Source organism: Camelus bactrianus, chromosome 24 (assembly GCF_048773025.1).
Source record: "Camelus bactrianus isolate YW-2024 breed Bactrian camel chromosome 24, ASM4877302v1, whole genome shotgun sequence".
Classification (NCBI taxonomy): domain Eukaryota; kingdom Metazoa; phylum Chordata; class Mammalia; order Artiodactyla; family Camelidae; genus Camelus; species Camelus bactrianus.
In genome coordinates, this window is record NC_133562.1 from 9,701,923 (window position 1) to 9,720,811 (window position 18,889).

General features: G+C 43.6%; 2 protein-coding genes across 18 annotated transcripts in view; one reads left to right on the forward strand and one right to left on the reverse strand.

The window, feature by feature from the left end:
* The first annotated feature begins 2 nt into the window (after positions 1-2).
* CABYR (calcium binding tyrosine phosphorylation regulated) lies at positions 3-17,296 on the forward strand. 11 transcript variants are annotated; one of them, XM_010958034.3, is made up of 6 exons: positions 3-3,332; positions 7,684-7,856; positions 7,955-8,008; positions 12,286-13,407; positions 15,272-15,879; positions 17,160-17,296. In XM_010958034.3, the coding sequence occupies exons 2-5, from the start codon at positions 7,709-7,711 to the stop codon at positions 15,868-15,870; spliced, it is 1,923 nt and encodes a 640-aa protein (XP_010956336.2). In that variant the 5' UTR covers positions 3-3,332; positions 7,684-7,708; the 3' UTR covers positions 15,871-15,879; positions 17,160-17,296. The 11 variants fall into 11 exon arrangements, with proteins under 11 accessions (XP_010956336.2, XP_074208269.1, XP_074208271.1 ...); XM_074352168.1 differs by lacking the exon at positions 17,160-17,296 and having other exon boundaries at positions 3-3,074; positions 3,167-3,332; positions 15,272-16,941; XM_074352170.1 differs by lacking the exon at positions 17,160-17,296 and having other exon boundaries at positions 3-3,074; positions 3,167-3,263; positions 15,272-16,941.
* Positions 17,088-18,889, reverse strand: part of OSBPL1A (oxysterol binding protein like 1A) — a 155,232-nt gene continuing 153,430 nt past the window's right edge. For all 7 annotated transcript variants that reach the window (XM_074352164.1, XM_045518863.2, XM_045518865.2 and 4 more), the window contains one exon: positions 17,088-18,874. In XM_074352164.1, the coding sequence (XP_074208265.1) occupies positions 18,772-18,874 (103 nt within the window). In that variant the 3' untranslated portion in view covers positions 17,088-18,771. The remainder of the gene's footprint in view (positions 18,875-18,889) is intronic.

The following is an 18,889-nucleotide window of genomic DNA, read 5'->3' on the forward strand; positions in this document are numbered from 1 at the left end:
GTGTTTCACTTGATCCTCAGACTGTTCTGTGAATAACGTAGCACAGATATTATCTCCATTGTCCAGACAATGGAGCTCAGGCACGAAAAGGCTAACTGACTTGTCCCAGCTAATTTATCCCTCTTATTCTGGAGTAACGAATAGAATGCAGGTCTCCTGACTGCAGACCGAATACTCTTTCACTGTAAAAAAAAAAAAAACCAAAAAAACCCCCCAAAAAACCAAAACCAAAACAAAACAAAAAACCAAAAAAAAACAAAACAACCGAAAAAAGTGAGTAACTCAGGATTCCATGTTTTACTTATTAAAAAACAAATCACTCTTCAGCTGAAGTTGGGTCATCACAGTATTTATCTCCAGATGTCTACAAAATGTTTCAAAGGACACTTTTTTCCCTTTAAAAGCCAATGAAGTAGAACAAATAGAAGATAGTTTTACAACCAAAAGTCTAATTGTTTTGCTAATTTATTAGAAAACCTAGTCTCTAGACTGGATAAATAATGCCTACGTTTGAGGTGTTTCCCTTTCTCTGATAAATTGTCTAATTACCAACTTTTGGATGTCTTTTAAGAAATTACTTGAAAGGGTTATCCTCGAATGAACATAGATTTTTTTTTTTTTTTCGCCTCAAAATACTTGCTGATGAAGGATTTGCTGGGCTGCCTGTTGCCAGGACTTAATAGTTTCTCCCTTAGCTCAGGTTATTGATAGTGTAAACAGAGGTCAGAGTTATTTTTTAATCCTTCATTGCTAATTTTTACTTTCGTCTGATTCACCTCTTTGTTCAGTACTGCACTCCTGTGGTTTTGAAGAATTTAAATACCTCACTTAAGAATTTCTGTCATAATTGTGTAACTCACTTGGCTCAATCTTAAGCTTAGATATTTTTAAAATTTACCTTGTGCTGAAGCATGTCACCTTGGGGTGGTGTTCATTTACGTATCCTTTTTGCTGAAGTATGATCTCATGTGACATCAATACTTGACTGTTCTTCTCAGAATAAAATGTGGGAGGAGCAGATAGAAAGTTGGCAGCTTTAAGCTGCTTGGTCTGGTTTTGAGAGAATGATCATTTCTTCAGAAGAAATGATTGTTCCTCACTGACTTTGGCTAAACTGTCTTCATGTTTTCTCCCTTCCAAAGTGTGTGTTAACATTGCTCTTCTCTCTAGTGTGTGTCCTGCATGGATTTTAGATCCTAGCCAGAGAGGAAAGACTGCTTTTCTACTTTCATGACCGGGGCGCTCCATGAGCCAAGTGGATGCCTTCTGAAGAGACAAATTGGCGTCTAAAAATTTCAGATAACCTGGTTTCATCCAGGCTGAAGGGGAGAATGTTACGAATTTTTAAAATAGGGCTCTTGCCACTTTGGTGTCCTCTCGGCCACAGTGTGTGGCAGACTTCTCAGTTATGATTGTGGAACATTCTGAACCAGGAAGCTCTGGCTTCAGAGTTCATACTAACTTGAATTTGCAGTTCAAATACTGTTCCAGCTGTTTATTATTCAGTATTCAAAGATTACATAAAGCCTTGTTCTTTAGAATTTAAAAAAAGTTCCTGCATTAACTGCTTTAGTATTTTTTTTCTTTCTGGAGAGAGATTTCAGGATTTCAAATGTCTGTTCACTTAACTGAATAGCCCACCTTTACAACACCCTCCAGTAGGTTTTCTGTACTGGTCAGAGAATAAATGAGTTTATAAACTGGCAGGAAAGCCCTGTGGCTTCTCTGTGTTTACGTGGTGGTAGAGCAGGGAGAGGGGACTGTGGACAGTGGTTCTGAGGGCTCTGAAAGAACAAAACTACAGGGTGAGTACACTGTGCTGTTAACTAACTGAGATCTGAGTCATTTTTGACCTGAGTAACTCATAACCGTGTCTGGCCTGCGTGCCGTGACCTTATCCAGCCTGTGAACTCCTGTGATTTGCTTGGAAACCTAGTTTGGTGTAAATTGCTCTTCCCCCTCGCTGATGAAGGAAATCATCACATAAGCGGAACTGTTTGCATCTATGTGCGCTTTTTTTTTAATGTTGGCATTATGCCTTCTTTTCCTGTTTTGGAGGCCAATGGATCTTCTGATTTGTAAGTGTCAGATATATTTTTGTATTAGATTGTGCCTATGATGAGAGAAATCGCTAATGTATATTTTATGTACTCGGAACACATTTATAATTTGACACTTTGAGGCATGGTCTAGTAATAATGTAATAGACACCTTTGTGGGTAATGTGTTTAAGATTTTTATTGAGTTCAGTGTCTTTGATTTAGTATATGATAGCTAAGTATTTGAGTAAAGAATTATTTCAGGTGTCACAGAAAATTAGAATATTTATTGTTCTATATTGTGTCAGTCAATTATTTAGAGAATTTGCACTTTTATATTTTTGCCAACGAAAATTGAAGGACAACACGTGTATGATTTTTATAATACACACACATATGTTCCTTTGCTGTGTAAACTTTCCTGGTTCCTTCCTTAAGCAAATTATGGTGAAAAGTATTCAATTGTGGCTCTTAGGAAGATACATGCTCACACAGTCATGATGTACTGTTTAGTATTTCTTTCTTTTTTTTTTTTTTTTAGATGCTGTTGGTATATTTTGTAGGAAAAAAAAAGTGCTTATTAAGCCCAGATCATCCCAAGAAGATACAAAGGAAAGGGAGGGGACTTGAAGCCAGGAAGAGCAAATACAGAAAGAGAAAAGGACAGAGGGAGCAAGAGAATGGAAAACTGGTTCATAAAAGATGTGCCCCTTCTTCAGTTAAAGTGAGCAGAATCCCACATGTACGGTGCAGTTGGCTGGTGACAACCAGCAAGGGGCCCGAGCTCTAGCTCCCAGTGGACCAGGGTAGTCGACTGAAGCAACACACTTGTAATTTAGATGAGCTCTGGGTTATAGTTACTTTCTACTCCCACGGCTGGTGGTTCTCAAATTTTTAGCTTTACAGATTAGCCCTACTGAGATTCTGATCCAGTAGGTTCTGGGTAGGGCTTAGGGAGGCATTTGTTAACAAGCTCCTAGGATCATTCTAGTGCAGCTGGTCTACATTAGAGAGACATTGCCCAAGGTTATCTTGGTAAGTATTCAGTAAATCTGAGAGAAAAGTCAAACATGTGGCACCGGGGCTGTTGGAAAAAATGCTTCTAACCCACTGGCTTTCTAAACTAGGAGATTCCTGAGCTGAGTTTTCGAGGAGAAGGATGCAGTCAGGAGAAATGATGTCTTCTTAGAAGAGCGTCTCAGGCCTTGGACCTGATGAGCAAAGGTACAGAGATGCCAAGCAGCGCCTTTGTGTTCAGGCCCAGTCACTAGAGAGTCAAGTGGAAACCAAATGGTAAGATGAGATAGTTACACAGAGGTCACACCAAGAACCTCAGACTTTTGTAGAATAAGGATTTGAAGGGGGGAGGGGCAGGGAGCAATGGAGAAGAAAGTAGATTTGCATTTTTGTTAGAGCCCTAGTGACCAAAAAAGATGAACAGAAGAACAAGGAGATTGTAAAAACTATATCAGATCTTTAGGAGTTCCAGGAATCAAAGCAGCAAATAGACAGTGGTTTGAAAATGTCTGGCTAAATGTTCTCACCGTAACAACTTGCATCTGAGGGACATGTGCAAAACAGTCATTGCAGAATTGTGGAAGGAGTGTAAGCTTGCCTTCTGAGTTAGATATTCGACACAGTGTATAACATCTAATAGGTGTTCACAGTGACCCACCAAGGTTGGTTAGGTGACTTAAGTGTATGTAAATCTCTTTTCACAAGCCACCATAAGTGGGATGTCTAATGTTTGTATTGGGGGTTCTTCGTAGTTCAGTTTCATTATACCTTTGATAGTTAAATGTTATAAATCAGGAATCATGTCAGCTTTGTCTCACTTTTATTTACCAAAGTGAGCCTGGGGCGTGGGCAGTGATGAGGACAAAACATGTTACCATCTGCAGGTCTATCATCACAAAGTCTAAAAGAGCGTGTCTCCTTTACTTCAAAACGTAATCTTCATGAGAGGAGGGAGCTTGTCTGCTTCATAATGGGCACTTAGTTATTTAATGGATGAATTAATATCCCCAGAAAATGCTGTGTGCCTCAGAGATGTAGGCTGGGGCTTCAACATTGCCTGTGACTGCAAAGTGCTCTGAAGTCTTAATTTCTAAGGTACCAAAAGTTTTGTGAGATACGTACCCTGATGATGGTTAACAGTTGATTTACAGCGATTCTTACTGCTTTTTAAATATGTAAAAATGGATTTCAATGAAGGCTCTTGGAATCTGATCATCATGACTGTGGTGTTATTCAATGCCCAGCACACATACAAGCCTGAATGGGTAGAAAAGAGAGTATTTTAAGTGAGTCAGCATGCCTTTACTTCGGTAAAACGGAGCTGAAGTTACACAGCCTTCGGGGACTTGCAGCCTGCTGCTGCTGCTGGTTTGGTTTGGGGAGGATGTGCTGTGCCTGAGGTATTGCAAGATCTGGAATTACCGAGAAACAGGAGGCTTCAGAATGTATGCTAAATCTTTCTACAGGCCAGTTTCTCAGGAGGAAAAGTACTGTGTTGCATATTGTTCTTTTTGTAGCAGTGTGTGTTGTGTACATCGTGGCAGAAATTATTCTTGGAAAAGGTGACTCGAGAGCAAAAGATTATGGGGGAGGGGCAGGATGAAGAAAGGAGGTGACAGCAAGACAGAGCTGCTCTAAATCTATTTCTCTTTCTTTTCACACTAGCTCTTTAGACTGACCTATCCAAAGCAGACAGGCAGTCGCCTTGACCAACTGCACTCCTGGCCGTTTGAAAACGCCAGTTTCCTACGCGCGCGCGTTCGTATTCTGTTGCAAACGGCAAAGCAGGCCTCCCTGCTCTGCGGAGTTCCGTCCTTTGTCCCTTTCGGCTCCTCATTGGCAGGGGCCGCCGAGGCCCCGCCTCCTTCCGCGGCCTTCAGCGAGAGGGCGGGGCTTTGTGACGTAGGCCAGACGTCCCCCAGGGGTATAAAAGGCTCCGCTGGGAGCGTAGGCTCTTACAGGAGCCGCCGGCAAGGGGGCAACGAGGAAGCTTATTAGAGCGTAGCCGGGAAGAAGGTGGGGCGAGTCTGGAGAAAAGCCCCCGCCTGTCCTTGCGGCCCGGAGGCAGTTAGCTCTCGGGGCGCCTCGTGCTGTGGGGTTGGACGGTTTCTCAAGTGCTGGGGAAGGCGGAGGGCCCCGGAGTGGGAGGTCTGCGGGGCGGGCCCACACCGGCCAGCGCGGCACCAGCCGGCCAGCGCCCGTGTGGCGGACTCAGGGTGCGGGTTCCCGGCGGGTGGGCCTGCCACCGCCACCGCCACCGCCACCGCCACCGCCGAACTAGTCGACGCTGAATCGGATGCGCGCCCTCCCACGTCTCACTGGCCTCTCCACTAAACCAACCAAACTGCAAAACAAGCTCGGGGCCTGCGGGGCCCCAAGACCCCGGCGTAGGTCTTTAGGGAGTGAGTGGTGGGTACCGTTTACCTTTTCTGTGGCTCCAAAGCCCTCACTCACATCCTCAGCCAAAGGCACCGTTTTCTTGCTCAGGCGTTACCCCTATGTTAGTGGGTGAGTGAATGGACGTTCTCAGTTTGGCGCAGGGCTGCTGACGGTTGGGGCTGTAAAATTTGTTAGTTTTTGACAAATATTCTTTAAAGGAGAAGCTTGGAGAGAATTAGTAAGCTGTCACTTTAAACAATGTCTGTATCCGTGACTTTAGCGGTTGATGTGTTAAAGACTGGTGTCACGTATTTCTCGTCTTGTTTAGGATAGTTCTTTGTATGGAACTGCCCTGTAGGATGCTCAGCATCCCTGATCCAAGGACGCTAAAGGGCCCCGCACATTCAAAGTCTGAGGTGCGGTAGGGGCGTGGCATATTTACGATCACTGCTTGGGGGTTCTCCCGCCACAACTGGTAGCTCCAAATGCTAACTGCCTACCGAAAGGGTGTTTGGTTAGCTCCATCATGACTACTGGTAAGCCACATTCTAAAGCATGAGGGTGTAGCTCAGTGGTGGTGTGTGTGCATAGCATGCATGAGGTCCTGGGTTCAACCCCCATACCTTTATTAAAAAAAAAAAATCAAAACATGACCTATCAATTCATACCGGGGTGCAAAGGATGTACTTAAAGTACATACGCATATTTTAAGTATATCCTATATGTCTACGTGATATGGACATATTATATGTATAAATAAATGAAATATATGTCATCCATGTAATTAGTGCCTATGTCCCTTAACATTTACCATGTAGGCGTGTGAGAGCTGCACTGCTGGCTTTTTAAAGACTGTTTAATTCAGTAAAGCTCTGGTTGTTTTCATTAAGGGATTGAATACAATACACTTAACTAGATTCTCAAAGGGTGTGCTTTGGCCAATACACATAAATCCCCCCCCCCCACCTTTGGGAAGATGAAATATGCTTTTAAATATTCAGCTTTTTACTGTGACACAGTAGTTGCTTTTTATGACGGGTTGGCTCCTTGGATAATTGCTGTAACTAAACTGTGCCACTTAGCCCCATGAAACTCATTACTCTATTTACTATAGTGGCATTGTTGAGGACACAGTTCATTATATCATGCTATTCTCTTTATAAGGACCCATAGGAGAAATTTCTCCTGGGTGTCAGTGTCCAGAATAGCTATGATTCTGCCAAGCAGCTGATTTGTTTATCTGAGGAAACCTGAGTCATTTAACCGTTTTCTGTTATGTGGTGGCTACCTGGTAACTCAGAGGGCTGATTTGATATCCCATCTCTAGTGTAGGACCTATGACTTCTATTGGTACACAAACATTACCTGTGGCTTCATCCTATTTTTCCTATCATAATTTTCCTCTTAACGACTGAACGATTTTCTTAAATATGTAATATTGTTCTTTATGTGTATTTATAAGCCGCCCTAAATAATTTTTTAGAATGAAACAGACCACACACACATTGACACAGTTTAGGGTGGCAACCCTTGCAGCTCAGAATTACCGGTTAAGACTATGCAATACCCTTGGTACCACTTAAAGTCCAGAAAGACAAGAGAAAGGGAGAAGAGAGGAAAACCAGGGCAGAGGTTAAGGGAAGATAGAAGAAAAGAAAGAGAAGAGGTACATATGGTGGGGGGTGGTAAAATACCACAAGTAACTAATGTTAAAAACAAAATTAAATTTAAAGCTAAAACATGAATACATAAAAATGATCAACGCGCCTGGGGATAGATTTAGAGAACTAGGAGGGGAGAGATGTTTTCTTACAGAAAGTTTACTTTGTTAACTATTTGTACAGAAAAGCCAGTTCCCATGTGGCTGGGAAAGATGATGTTTGGACACAGATAATGAGCTTCATTTATCTTTCTTGAATTTTTTTGCACAAAATATTTACTGAACTGTATAGAAACAGATTTTGTTTGGTTTCTGTTCTTCATTTTTAGTATCACCCTGGAGCTCCTGTTAGGGCTTTTCGCATGGATTTTTAAAATATTAGATTGGTCATCCGCACATAATAGTTGGTAGTATGGTTTTTTTTTAACTACCATCAAAAATTAGACCATTTTACTAGAATAAATACCAGGAAATTAGTTCTAAAGCTGGTAATTTTAACAGTAGATTTGTTCTTAGAAACTTAGTTTATTCCTAATTTTTAATAAAAAACTAATGCACTATTTATAAGATTGTTTTTCTTCATTATAGTTGAGATTACAGACATCCTGCCAAAATGATTTCTTCAAAGCCCAGACTTGTCGTACCTTATGGCCTCAAGACCCTGCTGGAGGGAGTTAGCAGAGCCATTCTCAAAACCAATCCGCCAAACATCACCCAGTTTGCAGCAGTTTATTTCAAAGAACTCATTTTGTTTAGAGAAGGTTTGTTACTGCTTTAGATTATATATTTGTTGCTTTGAAAAAGCAAGCATTTTAAATTGGGAATTTTATGTATCTGATTTCCTATATTATTTCTTTAGGAAACAATTCTCTGGATATAAAAGATCTGGTTAAACAATTTCATCAGATTAAAGGTAAGTACTATAATAAGGTTTTAATAAAAATCTATAAATTATTGCATCATCCCTAGCATACTGTCAAACTGGAGTGATACCCACGAATATTTTGTTTAAATAATGACACTAATGCTTGTGTTTAATCACACTGATGCTTTATTATTGAACCAGTTAAAATCTTGAAAAGACAAAAATAGGGAACACTCATCTTTTGCAAACCATTTGGGTACACTGAGCCCTAAAACTGTGTGTGTAAACTATGACTCAAACCCTTTCCAATATGCCCTGGTGTTAGGGAAGTACAGCAAACTTAATGAGGATTGGATTTTGAGGTAATAAAGACTCATTATATAAGATACATTACTTACGAAAGTTGTATAAACACTCTTCTTGGAAGATTATTTTAATAGAAAAAGTATCACCTGTTTTTTTTCCCCACCTCTCCCATGGTGGTTTAACTGCATTCCGGCTTGGATATATCTGCTTAGGAAAAAAAGGTGTGTTTTATGTGTATATGTATAAATGTCTATCTCCTGTGAACATGACAGCATGAAACTGAGTTGATGGGGGAGAAATGAAAAAGGCAAAGTTTACATGATGAAAATTTGGGAAGATTAATATAAGCAAAAGAGGGTATATTCGGCAAATACTAAGGGCAGGAAGAATTTTGTGGAGAAAAGAGAGACCTGTAGTCATTGTGAGAAATAACCAATGCTACACTGGCTGACCAACATGTTGGAATGACCACAGTGAAAGAAAAGGTAGGATCAAGTGAGTTTTGGCCACTTTTATTCTCTGCCACGTTGGTGATGTTAATAAGTAACACAGCCAAGATGGAGAGAAATTAGGAGCAAGATCTAGGAGAACATAAAAATCACAAGGGTTTGGATCTGCAGTGAAAGAAACACCCAAAACAGACAGCAAGATTAAGAACAGCAAGAGCCAGCGTCAAGGGCAGGAGAGCAACCTGCTGAGGTTCAGGAGTATTTCCCTGTCTAGTCCTGCTGCTTCCCTGCAGGGTCCTGCTGGCATTCTCAGCTCGCCGCCGTGGGAAACAGGTCTGGGATTTGCTTACCCCCAGCTGGAGCTACAGCCGGCTGCTAGTACCCCGACCATGCTCCCTTCCCCATGAGCCCGGTTCCCCAGGCAAAGGGATTATGGCCTTTGTGCTTGAGTCCTTCATACCCGGAGCTATGTTTGAGAGGACCAGATGTGCAGGTTTGTTTGAGAATGGTGATAAAGTTAGGGAATCTTTATGGTGGTAGGTGACTAACTGGTAGCCTTTGAGGCTAATTTGTTTACTGAAGAATTTACTCACCATTCAGTTAGCAAGTAGACTAAAGTAATGTGGATTTTGGTCCACCTAGACTTAACACCTTTGAATCTTGGGGTTCAAAAGGAACAGACTGGACTAATGGAGCAGCCACTGGTCTAACCAGGAGATGGAGGTCTCCTGGTTAACCTAGTGCTTTGCATTTTCAAAAACTATTAAAGCTTAAGGCAACTGATCTCAAGTTTTTATAATGATGAACTACATTAAAAATAGTACATATGTCCTGTGTGTATATATGCAGATACATATATTCCAAATGGGAAAAGAACAGCATCTTACCACCCAGGTTAGGAAGGAGCCAATTTAATTTTAATCAAAGCTGATTTAACGATGTGAGGGTCATAGTTTTGAATCTGACACCACATTTCAAAACTTTTCTGTTTTTCAACTAGGTGTTGACTTATTCTTTCCCCATTTATATGTGACTTACAGTTTATAAAACACTTTCAGGCGAGCGGTTCCATTTACTATCTACACTCAGTGAGGTCAATTAAAAGCCCCATCCTGCAGACCTGGAGGCTGACGCTCAGACCCGCTGACTCGGCAATGCATCTGTTAAATCACAGGACTGAAACCCAGAGCTTCCCATGTACTTTTTCTCCCATGAAAAAGCTGCAGGGAAGGAAGCAGTATCATAATTTCTCGGAGTTGTTATGGCTCATGATTATATAACGCTTTACCTTTCCAGCAGGGTTGTTATTTAATAGGGGACTTCTAGAGGTAAAAATATTAAACCTGAGGATTCACCTCCGAGATGTGATTTCAGGGATGACAAGGCTGTGAGGCAGATACTTTTAAAAGGGCCAGTGGCCTTTACAAAGTTGCTGAAGCCCCACTGTGTAAGTACCTACCAGACTGGCCCTGTGCCGATGGTCTAGGGACTGCAGTGATCCAACCCCTAGACTGTCGGGTACATAAGTCATCACCTGGGGAACTGAAGACCGTGAGGGAATTGCAACTCTTCCTTCACAAGGTCGTGAGTGGCAGAGTCCTTGGATTGGTGGGGGATAGGAGGTGCAGCCTGCTGTTTCTTAGTACTGGTGGCTCTTGGTTGAGGCAGGGGGACTCTCTGACCTAGGCTGGTCCTTGTTCCCGGGGCCTTGGGGTGGCCCTTTCTCAGTGTTCCTGCCGGCTGTCCACGCCAGCCGAACTCTGCCTTTTATCTGTGGTTGGTCTTGAGCCAGCATCTCCTGCCCCAGTGGTGTGAGGCCTGTTTGGTGTCGGCGCAGGACCCCTCTCTCTGGCTGTCTACTGCTTCCACCTCTCGTGTGATTCCTGTGAAACGTGCCTGTGGGTGAGTGTGGCCTCTTGTGTTTGGAGTCCCAGACCATTCCAGACCGACATCCTAGCCCAGATTTGGGTTTTGTCAGTTCATGAAGATTTTAACTGATAGCTTACTGGTGAGTATGGTGGTGACCTCCTTTCCAGGCACTGCCACAGATGAGACAGTTCTGTGGCCCTTCTCTTCTTGAGGGGAGAGGGGCACTGGTCACTCTTTGGACGTCAGGTTACTTGATTGCCTTGTGACTCTGCTCTCTGATGGACTTAGGGTTTTTGGTGTCCTTGTGTTTTGTTTTTTGTAGCTTTCGCTTAAGTATAAGAATACGAGGCTTATTTAAACAAAATTTCCCTTATTCCTGCAGCCAGAGAATTCTCTTTTCCTCCTCTGAACTTCCATAGATATTTACTGGGATCCTTGTTAAGTCCTTACACAGGTATTACAGGTAAAAAAGTGTATCTTCTTATCTCCCTTACTGAACGTACACTTTGAGTTCTCCTCGTAACATCACCTTTACATCGTCAACACTGCCTCATACACTTCCACATGCGGCTTAAGCACTTGGTCTGGTGTGGTGGTGGGGAGAGGGCTCTGTGTAAAAGCAGGCGGGGTGTCCTGAAAAGCTAGCTGGTTAGGATAGGAGGTCACTGCAGAGGGAGGTTAGAGTAGATGGGCCTTTTCTTTCTTTTTGAAACTTTTCTCAGCCTGGGAACATCCATGTGGGGTCCACATCCAGAGCTAAGACACCTGATTTGAGTTTACCAGGAGTCACCAGCTGTTGTGGAAGGAGATACTGTAGGACACTGTTCTTTGGAAAAGCAGCTGGACTTGTGAAGACATGTTTACAAAGTTTTGACTCAAAGCAAATACATACTTGTAAAGGCAAATTCTACTTTTCCTGCAGATTTTATGAGAAATGTGTCCCCAAAGAAAATCCTCAGGAAAGCAAGCAGATGTGAAAATGTTTGCTGAGTAATGACTCGGGTGGTTAGATGGACATACGAGTGACAAGCAGAATGCTGAGTCTCATGTTCTAGCCGTTCTCCAGCTCTAGGAGCTTCTCTGTCATCAGCTGTCTGGGACTTCTAAGCCATGGGGATGTTCCTCCTCCTGTCTGTGTCCTCTCTTTGGCTGCATTACCACACCTTGCCAGCAGGTGCTACGATTGTTAGATTAGAATACATGACATTTCCTAATGTAGAAAGATTCTATAGTCCCCTGGTTTCCCAGTTCATTAAGTTAAACTTTATACACCAGTTCTCTTAAATGGAGGAGTGCCCTTACTAATAGGGCAGCATTTGTTTCATTATTACGTTATGAAGTTTTTCTTTCTTACCCCAGTTGTGGGTGAAGTTTGGATCAGGAGCTTTTTCCAGGGAGGTTTTCAGCTTAATTTTCGGCAGAGTTATGATCTGTCCCCTGATGCTGAGCAGCTGAAGGTGGTACCTGATGATCAGTTTTGTTGTAGTGCTAGTCAGTCACTTATTTCTAAGGAAATGAGCTGTCCTGAGTGGATATGGACAGGACAGTTTCATTACCCACATTGTAGTTACAGATGTTGGAAAGCAAAGAGTCTTTTGCACTTGTGTATATGCTGACATTTCAATGTGCACCCTAGTACTTCTTTAAAATTCCTTTTTTGGGGAATATGTGCTTATTAACCCATTTGGCTCTTATTTTCAGTGGAGAAGTGGTCAGATGGAACGGCACAAGAGAAAAAACCAGAATATGTGAAAGGACCAGAAGGAACATCTACAGTCTCCCAAGAACCTAAAAGGATGGAAAAATCCACAGACACAGAGGAGGACAACATCACTGGACCTCTGTTCAGCAACAAAACCACTCAGTTCCCATCAGTTCATGCTGAGCTGCTCTCCAAGCCTGAGGAGGCACCCGAAGTGGCCTGTGGTCCTTCGAAACCAACCACCCCGAAGACTGCCAGCCCGCCCTCCTCACCGTCGCCAGCAGCTATCTCACCGGAGTTTGCCTACGTCCCTGCTGACCCAGCTCAGTTTGCCGCTCAGATGTTAGGTAAAGTTTCATCTGTTCATTCTGATCAGTCTGACATCTTAATGGTGGATGTGGCAACAAGTATGCCTGTTTCTTCTGAGATGCTGAGCTCAGAGGCTGCTGAAGATGCTGCGGTGCAGGTTCTGAGCCAAACATCTGCCCATGTAGGTTTGGGTTCTAAACCTAGAGACGATAAGGCTGAACCACCAACGGCTTCCTCCTTCCCCTTGCAGGTTGAACAAGAACCTCCTGCTTATGACCAAGCTCCTGAGGCCCCTTTGCAGGCTGCCTTTGAGGTGACATCCACCATGCACATAGCGTCTATCTTTAAAGATGAGCCTGTGATCGAAGGAATTACTTACATTGAGCAAGTACCAGAACAAATAGTTATCCCTTTTTCTGATCACGTTGCTCATCTTAAAGGAAACGAGCAGTCACCACCACTTAGTCCCATACTTGTAGGCAAGTCAGCCTCGGGCATGTCTGCAAAATCTGTGGGTTCCGCCAAGCTTGTGCACTTGGAGGAAAATACAAACTGTAATGCCTCAATACATCTGGAGGCAGAAGGCTTTACCCAGACAGTGAGCTCTGACAAATCTATGCAACTGGAAGTGGAAATCTTTGCGGTAATGCCCGGCGATGCTGGGCTCTCCGGGGAGCCTGCAACAGTAGTGCACTCAGGTGCATCTGTAAGATCTTCTAGTGGCCCCCACTTTCCTGTTCCAGAAGGTCCTAACGAACCAGAAATCGAACGAGCGTGGGAGGCAGCACCTGAACAAGGTTGGATGGAGCCAGGTAAGAAGGTTACTTACACAATTCAAAACTACCCTTCGGGTGACATCTGTATTTCAGGTAACCGTCCAGGTAGGCCCCCCACAGACTGGTCAAAAAGCCTTTATTTTTAATAGTATTTAAAATGCCAAACCTAGTTAAAGGCTTTGTTGTAGTTGAGATTTTACTCTCATGAGATGAGTGATTTTAAAGTGACATCACCACCACCTGGCCTCCATTTCGTCATCTAGCACTTTTGTGTTACTATGAACTTACTATCATGAAAAAATTAGACCCTGTCATCAGGAACAAAATACACTGATGTGATCTGAATCCGACTCTTGCAAAACCACAACTGGGGTGTCAGTTTGAAATCTCTCACTTGTGAATGTAACATCCGACGACAACGAAGTATTTACCCAGGAGCGGCAGTAGGGACGAAGAAATGGTGGTGTGTTTGCCTGCTTGCGCTGAGCGAGGAGCGCTCTGCAACCGGCTGGGGGCCGGGGTCCAGCACGTGTTCGCGCCCGGAGCCTCTGCAGCTGGAGGGAGCGGGAAGGTCAGGCCGGGGTCCTGGAACGCAGCAGAGCAGAAAGGCTGGGGCTTCCATCTGCTCCCCGACAGGTGCCCAGATCCAGTGGCTCCCTTGGCAGCTGGACCACCGCTCCTGCTTCCTGCGACACAGACCTGACCTCCTGTCTCGATCTGATGGTGGCACTTGGCCCACTCTCCCTCCTGCTCCATCTCGCCACATGCAGGCACCCTTCTCCCTTGAGGGACATGGGACACGTGTGAACCAACCTCCTCCATCCTGTTGCAGAAACTCTCAACCAGAGTGATAAAGAAGTGTTACCAAAGCAGGTGTTTAGAGGTCAGATTGTCTGGCAGTGTGACAGGGATCCTGCACAGCTGAAAGGGCTGAGGGCGGCCTGCGGGGCTGGCGTTACACTTGTGGCTGAAGCACATCCCAAGCGCTGTTCTCAGGATACGTCCCCAAAACCCTGAAGACTTGGCTTGTGCACAGTTTTAATTAGCTCCAAGAACGATCAGTTGAAAGTGTCTGAAGCTACTGAAAACATCAGCTTAATCATGTGCACAGTGTTATTTTCTTTTCTGGGGAAGGAAAAAAAGGCTCGTCCATCAGGGACCTCTTCTCCCCTGTCCCACCATCTGGGACTCAGTTCTCCAAGACAGCCCTGTTCAATCAGGCCAGTCCGACCTGACGAGATAGATCCCTTGGTGTCAGTGGATGGACGGCGCTTGGGTCCTCTTTTTAAAGACGCACCGTGTGACTGGCCAGCCCTCTACTGCCACCCAGGGCCTATGACTTCAAGCCTTGCCTAAAGGGGAGCACGTGCTCTTAGGTTCTGAGTCCTAGATGCTGTGAGGTTTTGTGTGTGGTGACCAGTTAACAGGAGATGATGGTGCCTGTGCTGTGCCAGAGAGCTGATCAAAAGATGGCACCCAGCGCTGACTTCTTCAGTAAAGAAAAAAATCACTTTGCAGATGCATTAACACTTTTTCACTAGCGTAACACACTCTTCAACTGATTTTTTTTGGTAGAGCCAAAAGTGTTGATTCTCCATTTCCTTGCTGAAGCCACAGCTAAAGTTCAGTACCTGGAAACAGCAGCGTAAAAGGAGACTGCTTCTCAGCCACAACCCTAGCGTCCCTGCCTGCTGCCAGCACAACGCCATTCTCGCCTTCCAGCTGTCGAGAATCTCCCCCCTTTCACATTACCAAGCACAACTGAGCCCTCTCTCTAGCATGCTTTATGGCACACATTACTACAGCTGTTTTGTTTAGATGTACAAAAACTGAGACATTTCTGTGCATAGCGCCTGATACAGAGACCAAACCTTTAACACCTGCAATTTTTTTCTTATAGCACTAGCAGCAAGTGAAGCAGGACAACCACCACCATATTCTAACATGTGGACCCTTTACTGTCTAACTGATATGACTCAGCCAAGTCGCCTGTCACCGCCACCTGCACCCGGGCCTTTCCCCCAAGCCACCCTCTATTTACCTAACCCTAAGGAGCCACAGTTCCTGCAGCACCCTCCGCAAGTGACTTCTCCGACTTATGTGATGATGGACGACAGCAAGAAGGCCAGTGCCCCGCCTTTTATCTTAGTGGGCTCCAACGTTCAGGACGCACAGGACTGGAAGCCTGTTCCTGGACATGCTGTTGTCTCCCAGGCAGAGACCTTGAAGAGATATGCTGCAGTGCAAGTGCCCATTGCTGTTCCTGCAGACCAGAAATTCCAGAAACTTACCCCAAGTTCCCAGAATGCTAGTCCTCCTACAGGTGGACAAGAGGGCCCCAGACCCCAAAGCCCAGTTTTTCTTTCTGTTGCTTTCCCGGTAGAAGATGTAACCAAAAAAGGTTCAGGATCTGGTGACAAGCGTACTCCCTTTGGAAGTTACGGTATTGCTGGAGAAATAACCGTGACTACCGCCCAAGTTCGCAAAGCAGAAACCTAAAACTGGCAGGTAAATTCTCCCGTAACATGTGGGCCTCGACACTCTTGAGTTTTCAGCAATTTGATTTGTTGGCCTGGAGATCGCATATTTCAATTCGATTTCTTAAAAAAATCTCAGTGAGTTTGGTCAACTCTAATTTGAGGTGGAGGTTGTCCCCACCTTCCTTACCACCAGCTACTCCTCTATGCACGGCAGGCGCCCTGCACATTCACAACTCACCGAGGAGGGGTGCCTAAAACACAAACCAGTCAACCCACTCACTTACCTCTCAATACTTGGTTCTGTGTCTTGCCCTGCAGAAGATGCCAAAAGGGGATGAGTGAAAAAGGAAAAAAAAAGACCTAATCTTATAATCTAGTCAGCAGGTTTAAGGGGCAGGAAGGAACAGAGGGCAGCTGGAGAGCAAAGTGTGAGACTATGTGGAGCCCCCAGCCTGGGCCCTCTTACAGTGAATATTTCCAGTAGAACAGACAGGTTGGAAACATTGAAGCACTAATGTGACAGTGGTATTAACTGCAGGTAAGAGAGTTTTTCACTCACAAATCATAAAAATTTGATTCAATGAGTACTTACTATTTACAGTGCAAGCCCCTCCTCCCCACGTGTGTACAGCAGAGCAAAACATGGAACCTATACCTTAGTGGGAGAGAGGGACAAAAAAGCTAATTACACTATGTGAAGTATTATGAAGAGAAGAAACAGACATTGCTAGGGGCCCTCCTTTGTTAGGCCGTGCAGGGCCACAGGTAAACGGCCACCCGCCCTGCATGGAGCCCACAGACAGGTCCAAGGGCAGGAAAGGGCCTGGGGCTTCGAGACGCTACCAGTTGGCCACAGTGAGATGGGCAGGGAGGACAAAAGATGAAGCCAGGCGTGAAGAAGGAACTCTAATTCAGGGTCCTGCAAACCAAAGAGACAGGGGTAGGAAGTTCAGCGGGAAGTCAGAGTGACAGAGGCTGAACACCCGATGGACAAAAGCTAGAGCTCAGTTACAGGCAAGGTCAAGTACCACAGTGACCACGGTTAAGGAGACAGCTCTGTTACCAACATACCTCAGGACTGTGTGCACTGACTTTCTCACACCCTTTTAGTGTAACTGTCAAAACGGCCGCACTTGGCATGAGCTGCTACGATACTTTAGTGCAGACGCACAGGTACCTGATTAGTTAAGAGCTTAGTAGCCGAGCAGGACAGAACTGGACACTTCTGATCTTACAGTCATTTTACATGTTATTTTATAATTTTATAATTAAATTTAAACAATTCACTATTTACATTGTTCCTAACAGGTGCTGAAAATGACACTGTTTGAGTCGACGTTCAAGGTGGAGCCTGCCACCAAGCGTAATGTATCAATAAACTTCATGCAAGCATAAAATCTTACACTCTTACTTGGGGGGGTATACAAACATTTGAACACAAAAGGTCTTCAATCTTTCCAGACCTGTGACAGGACGCAATAGCATTTTCCAACTCTTATGTATACACTGTAAAAAAAAAAAAAAATTAAACATTTACCCTGCAGCAGATCCAGTCACAAGTTCTCTAATGAGGTTATGCCACCTGCTAATTCCAGATCTGGCATGCTCACTGAGTTTAGACTACACCAGCACCTTGCTTAACACTGCATTTACCCAGAGAACGCATGCTAAGTGCCTACTTAGAATGTGACCTCAGGGATTTCTCTACCACAAGTATTTCTTTGTAAGGACACTCTTGATAACTTAGGATTGTATTAAATGCAGCATTAGTATATCTGAAAGTGTAAAAGAAACCACATTGTTTTGAACATTCTAAAGCCTTTATTTAGCATCAGGTGGATTATTTCATTATAACACTTGTTAACTTCAAGACAGCCATTAAAATAACTTACTGGCAGCTACCTAAGGTCCCCTGGAACAGTATCTCAGTCTGGGGTTGGGTGGATAAATACCGTAAGATTAATGTACCCCAATTAAAGGGGCAAAGCTACTGTACAGTAGGTCTCCGTACGTATCTTAAGTACACAGGTGCCTTGCAAACTTGAAGTGCACGAGACCTCTTATTATAGAGTCTGACATTTATAATACAGGAGTACAACTGAATTCTTCTGGTGGCATCTGCCACTGGGAGTTGAAGCATTTAAAAAGGTTTGTCATTATGTAATCGGTGATTAAAATCTCTATTCTAGGGTATTTTTATGAATTGCTAGGTTTTATACATATTTTCAATTTGAACATGTACAATTTAAACACCTTTTAATTCTAGTAACATTAGAGAAAACTGTAAAAGTAAATTCAGAGTGCTAAAATAAGCAAATGAAATACCTTTTCCAGCTTAGAATTTCCAAATCAGGACTATCTGAACGTTCAGGCATTTTTTTTTTTCTTTTAGAAGTGGGAAGGGGTAAAACTGAGAGGCTTAGTATGAAGAAAGGCCATCTTTTCAATGTGGTCTTTGCAAAATGACACCCTTTCTCTATATTTGAGCACATAAACGTTGTATAGGAGAATATTAAACATTTCAAAGTTACATCTAAAACATTCAAGCATAACAGCATAAAAATATTCAAAATAACTTGATTTGGGTTACTATATAATTCCATAAAGCTAAAGTTACATTTAGGTATAAACCTTCAGTAAATATGGCAACAGCAACCATCAAAAGCATAGTCAGCAGTTTCCCAAACCTCCGTATAAAACAGTATTCCAAATAAGTGTGTTTGGATAGCAAAATTACCCATTTTTCCTAAGACTTTCATCGCCGAGATCACCTTATGCCCTACTTTGGTTGGGTGAAATGCAAGTTATCATGAGACGGCTTTGTCTTTTAAGATGAGTAGAAACCAAGGAAGAAAAATTTTAAAACATAGGTTTAAGACTTATTTGTAGATTAGCCAAATGCCCCCAACTTGTCTACACTTTAATAAATGTCAGGCAAATTGAAGTAGTTTCTGTCCCAGTAGCTGCCCGAGTAAATCCAGTCCTGGGCTCCGCTGTAGGGATTAGGACCCTGATGGAACCACCTGTTTAAAGAGAAA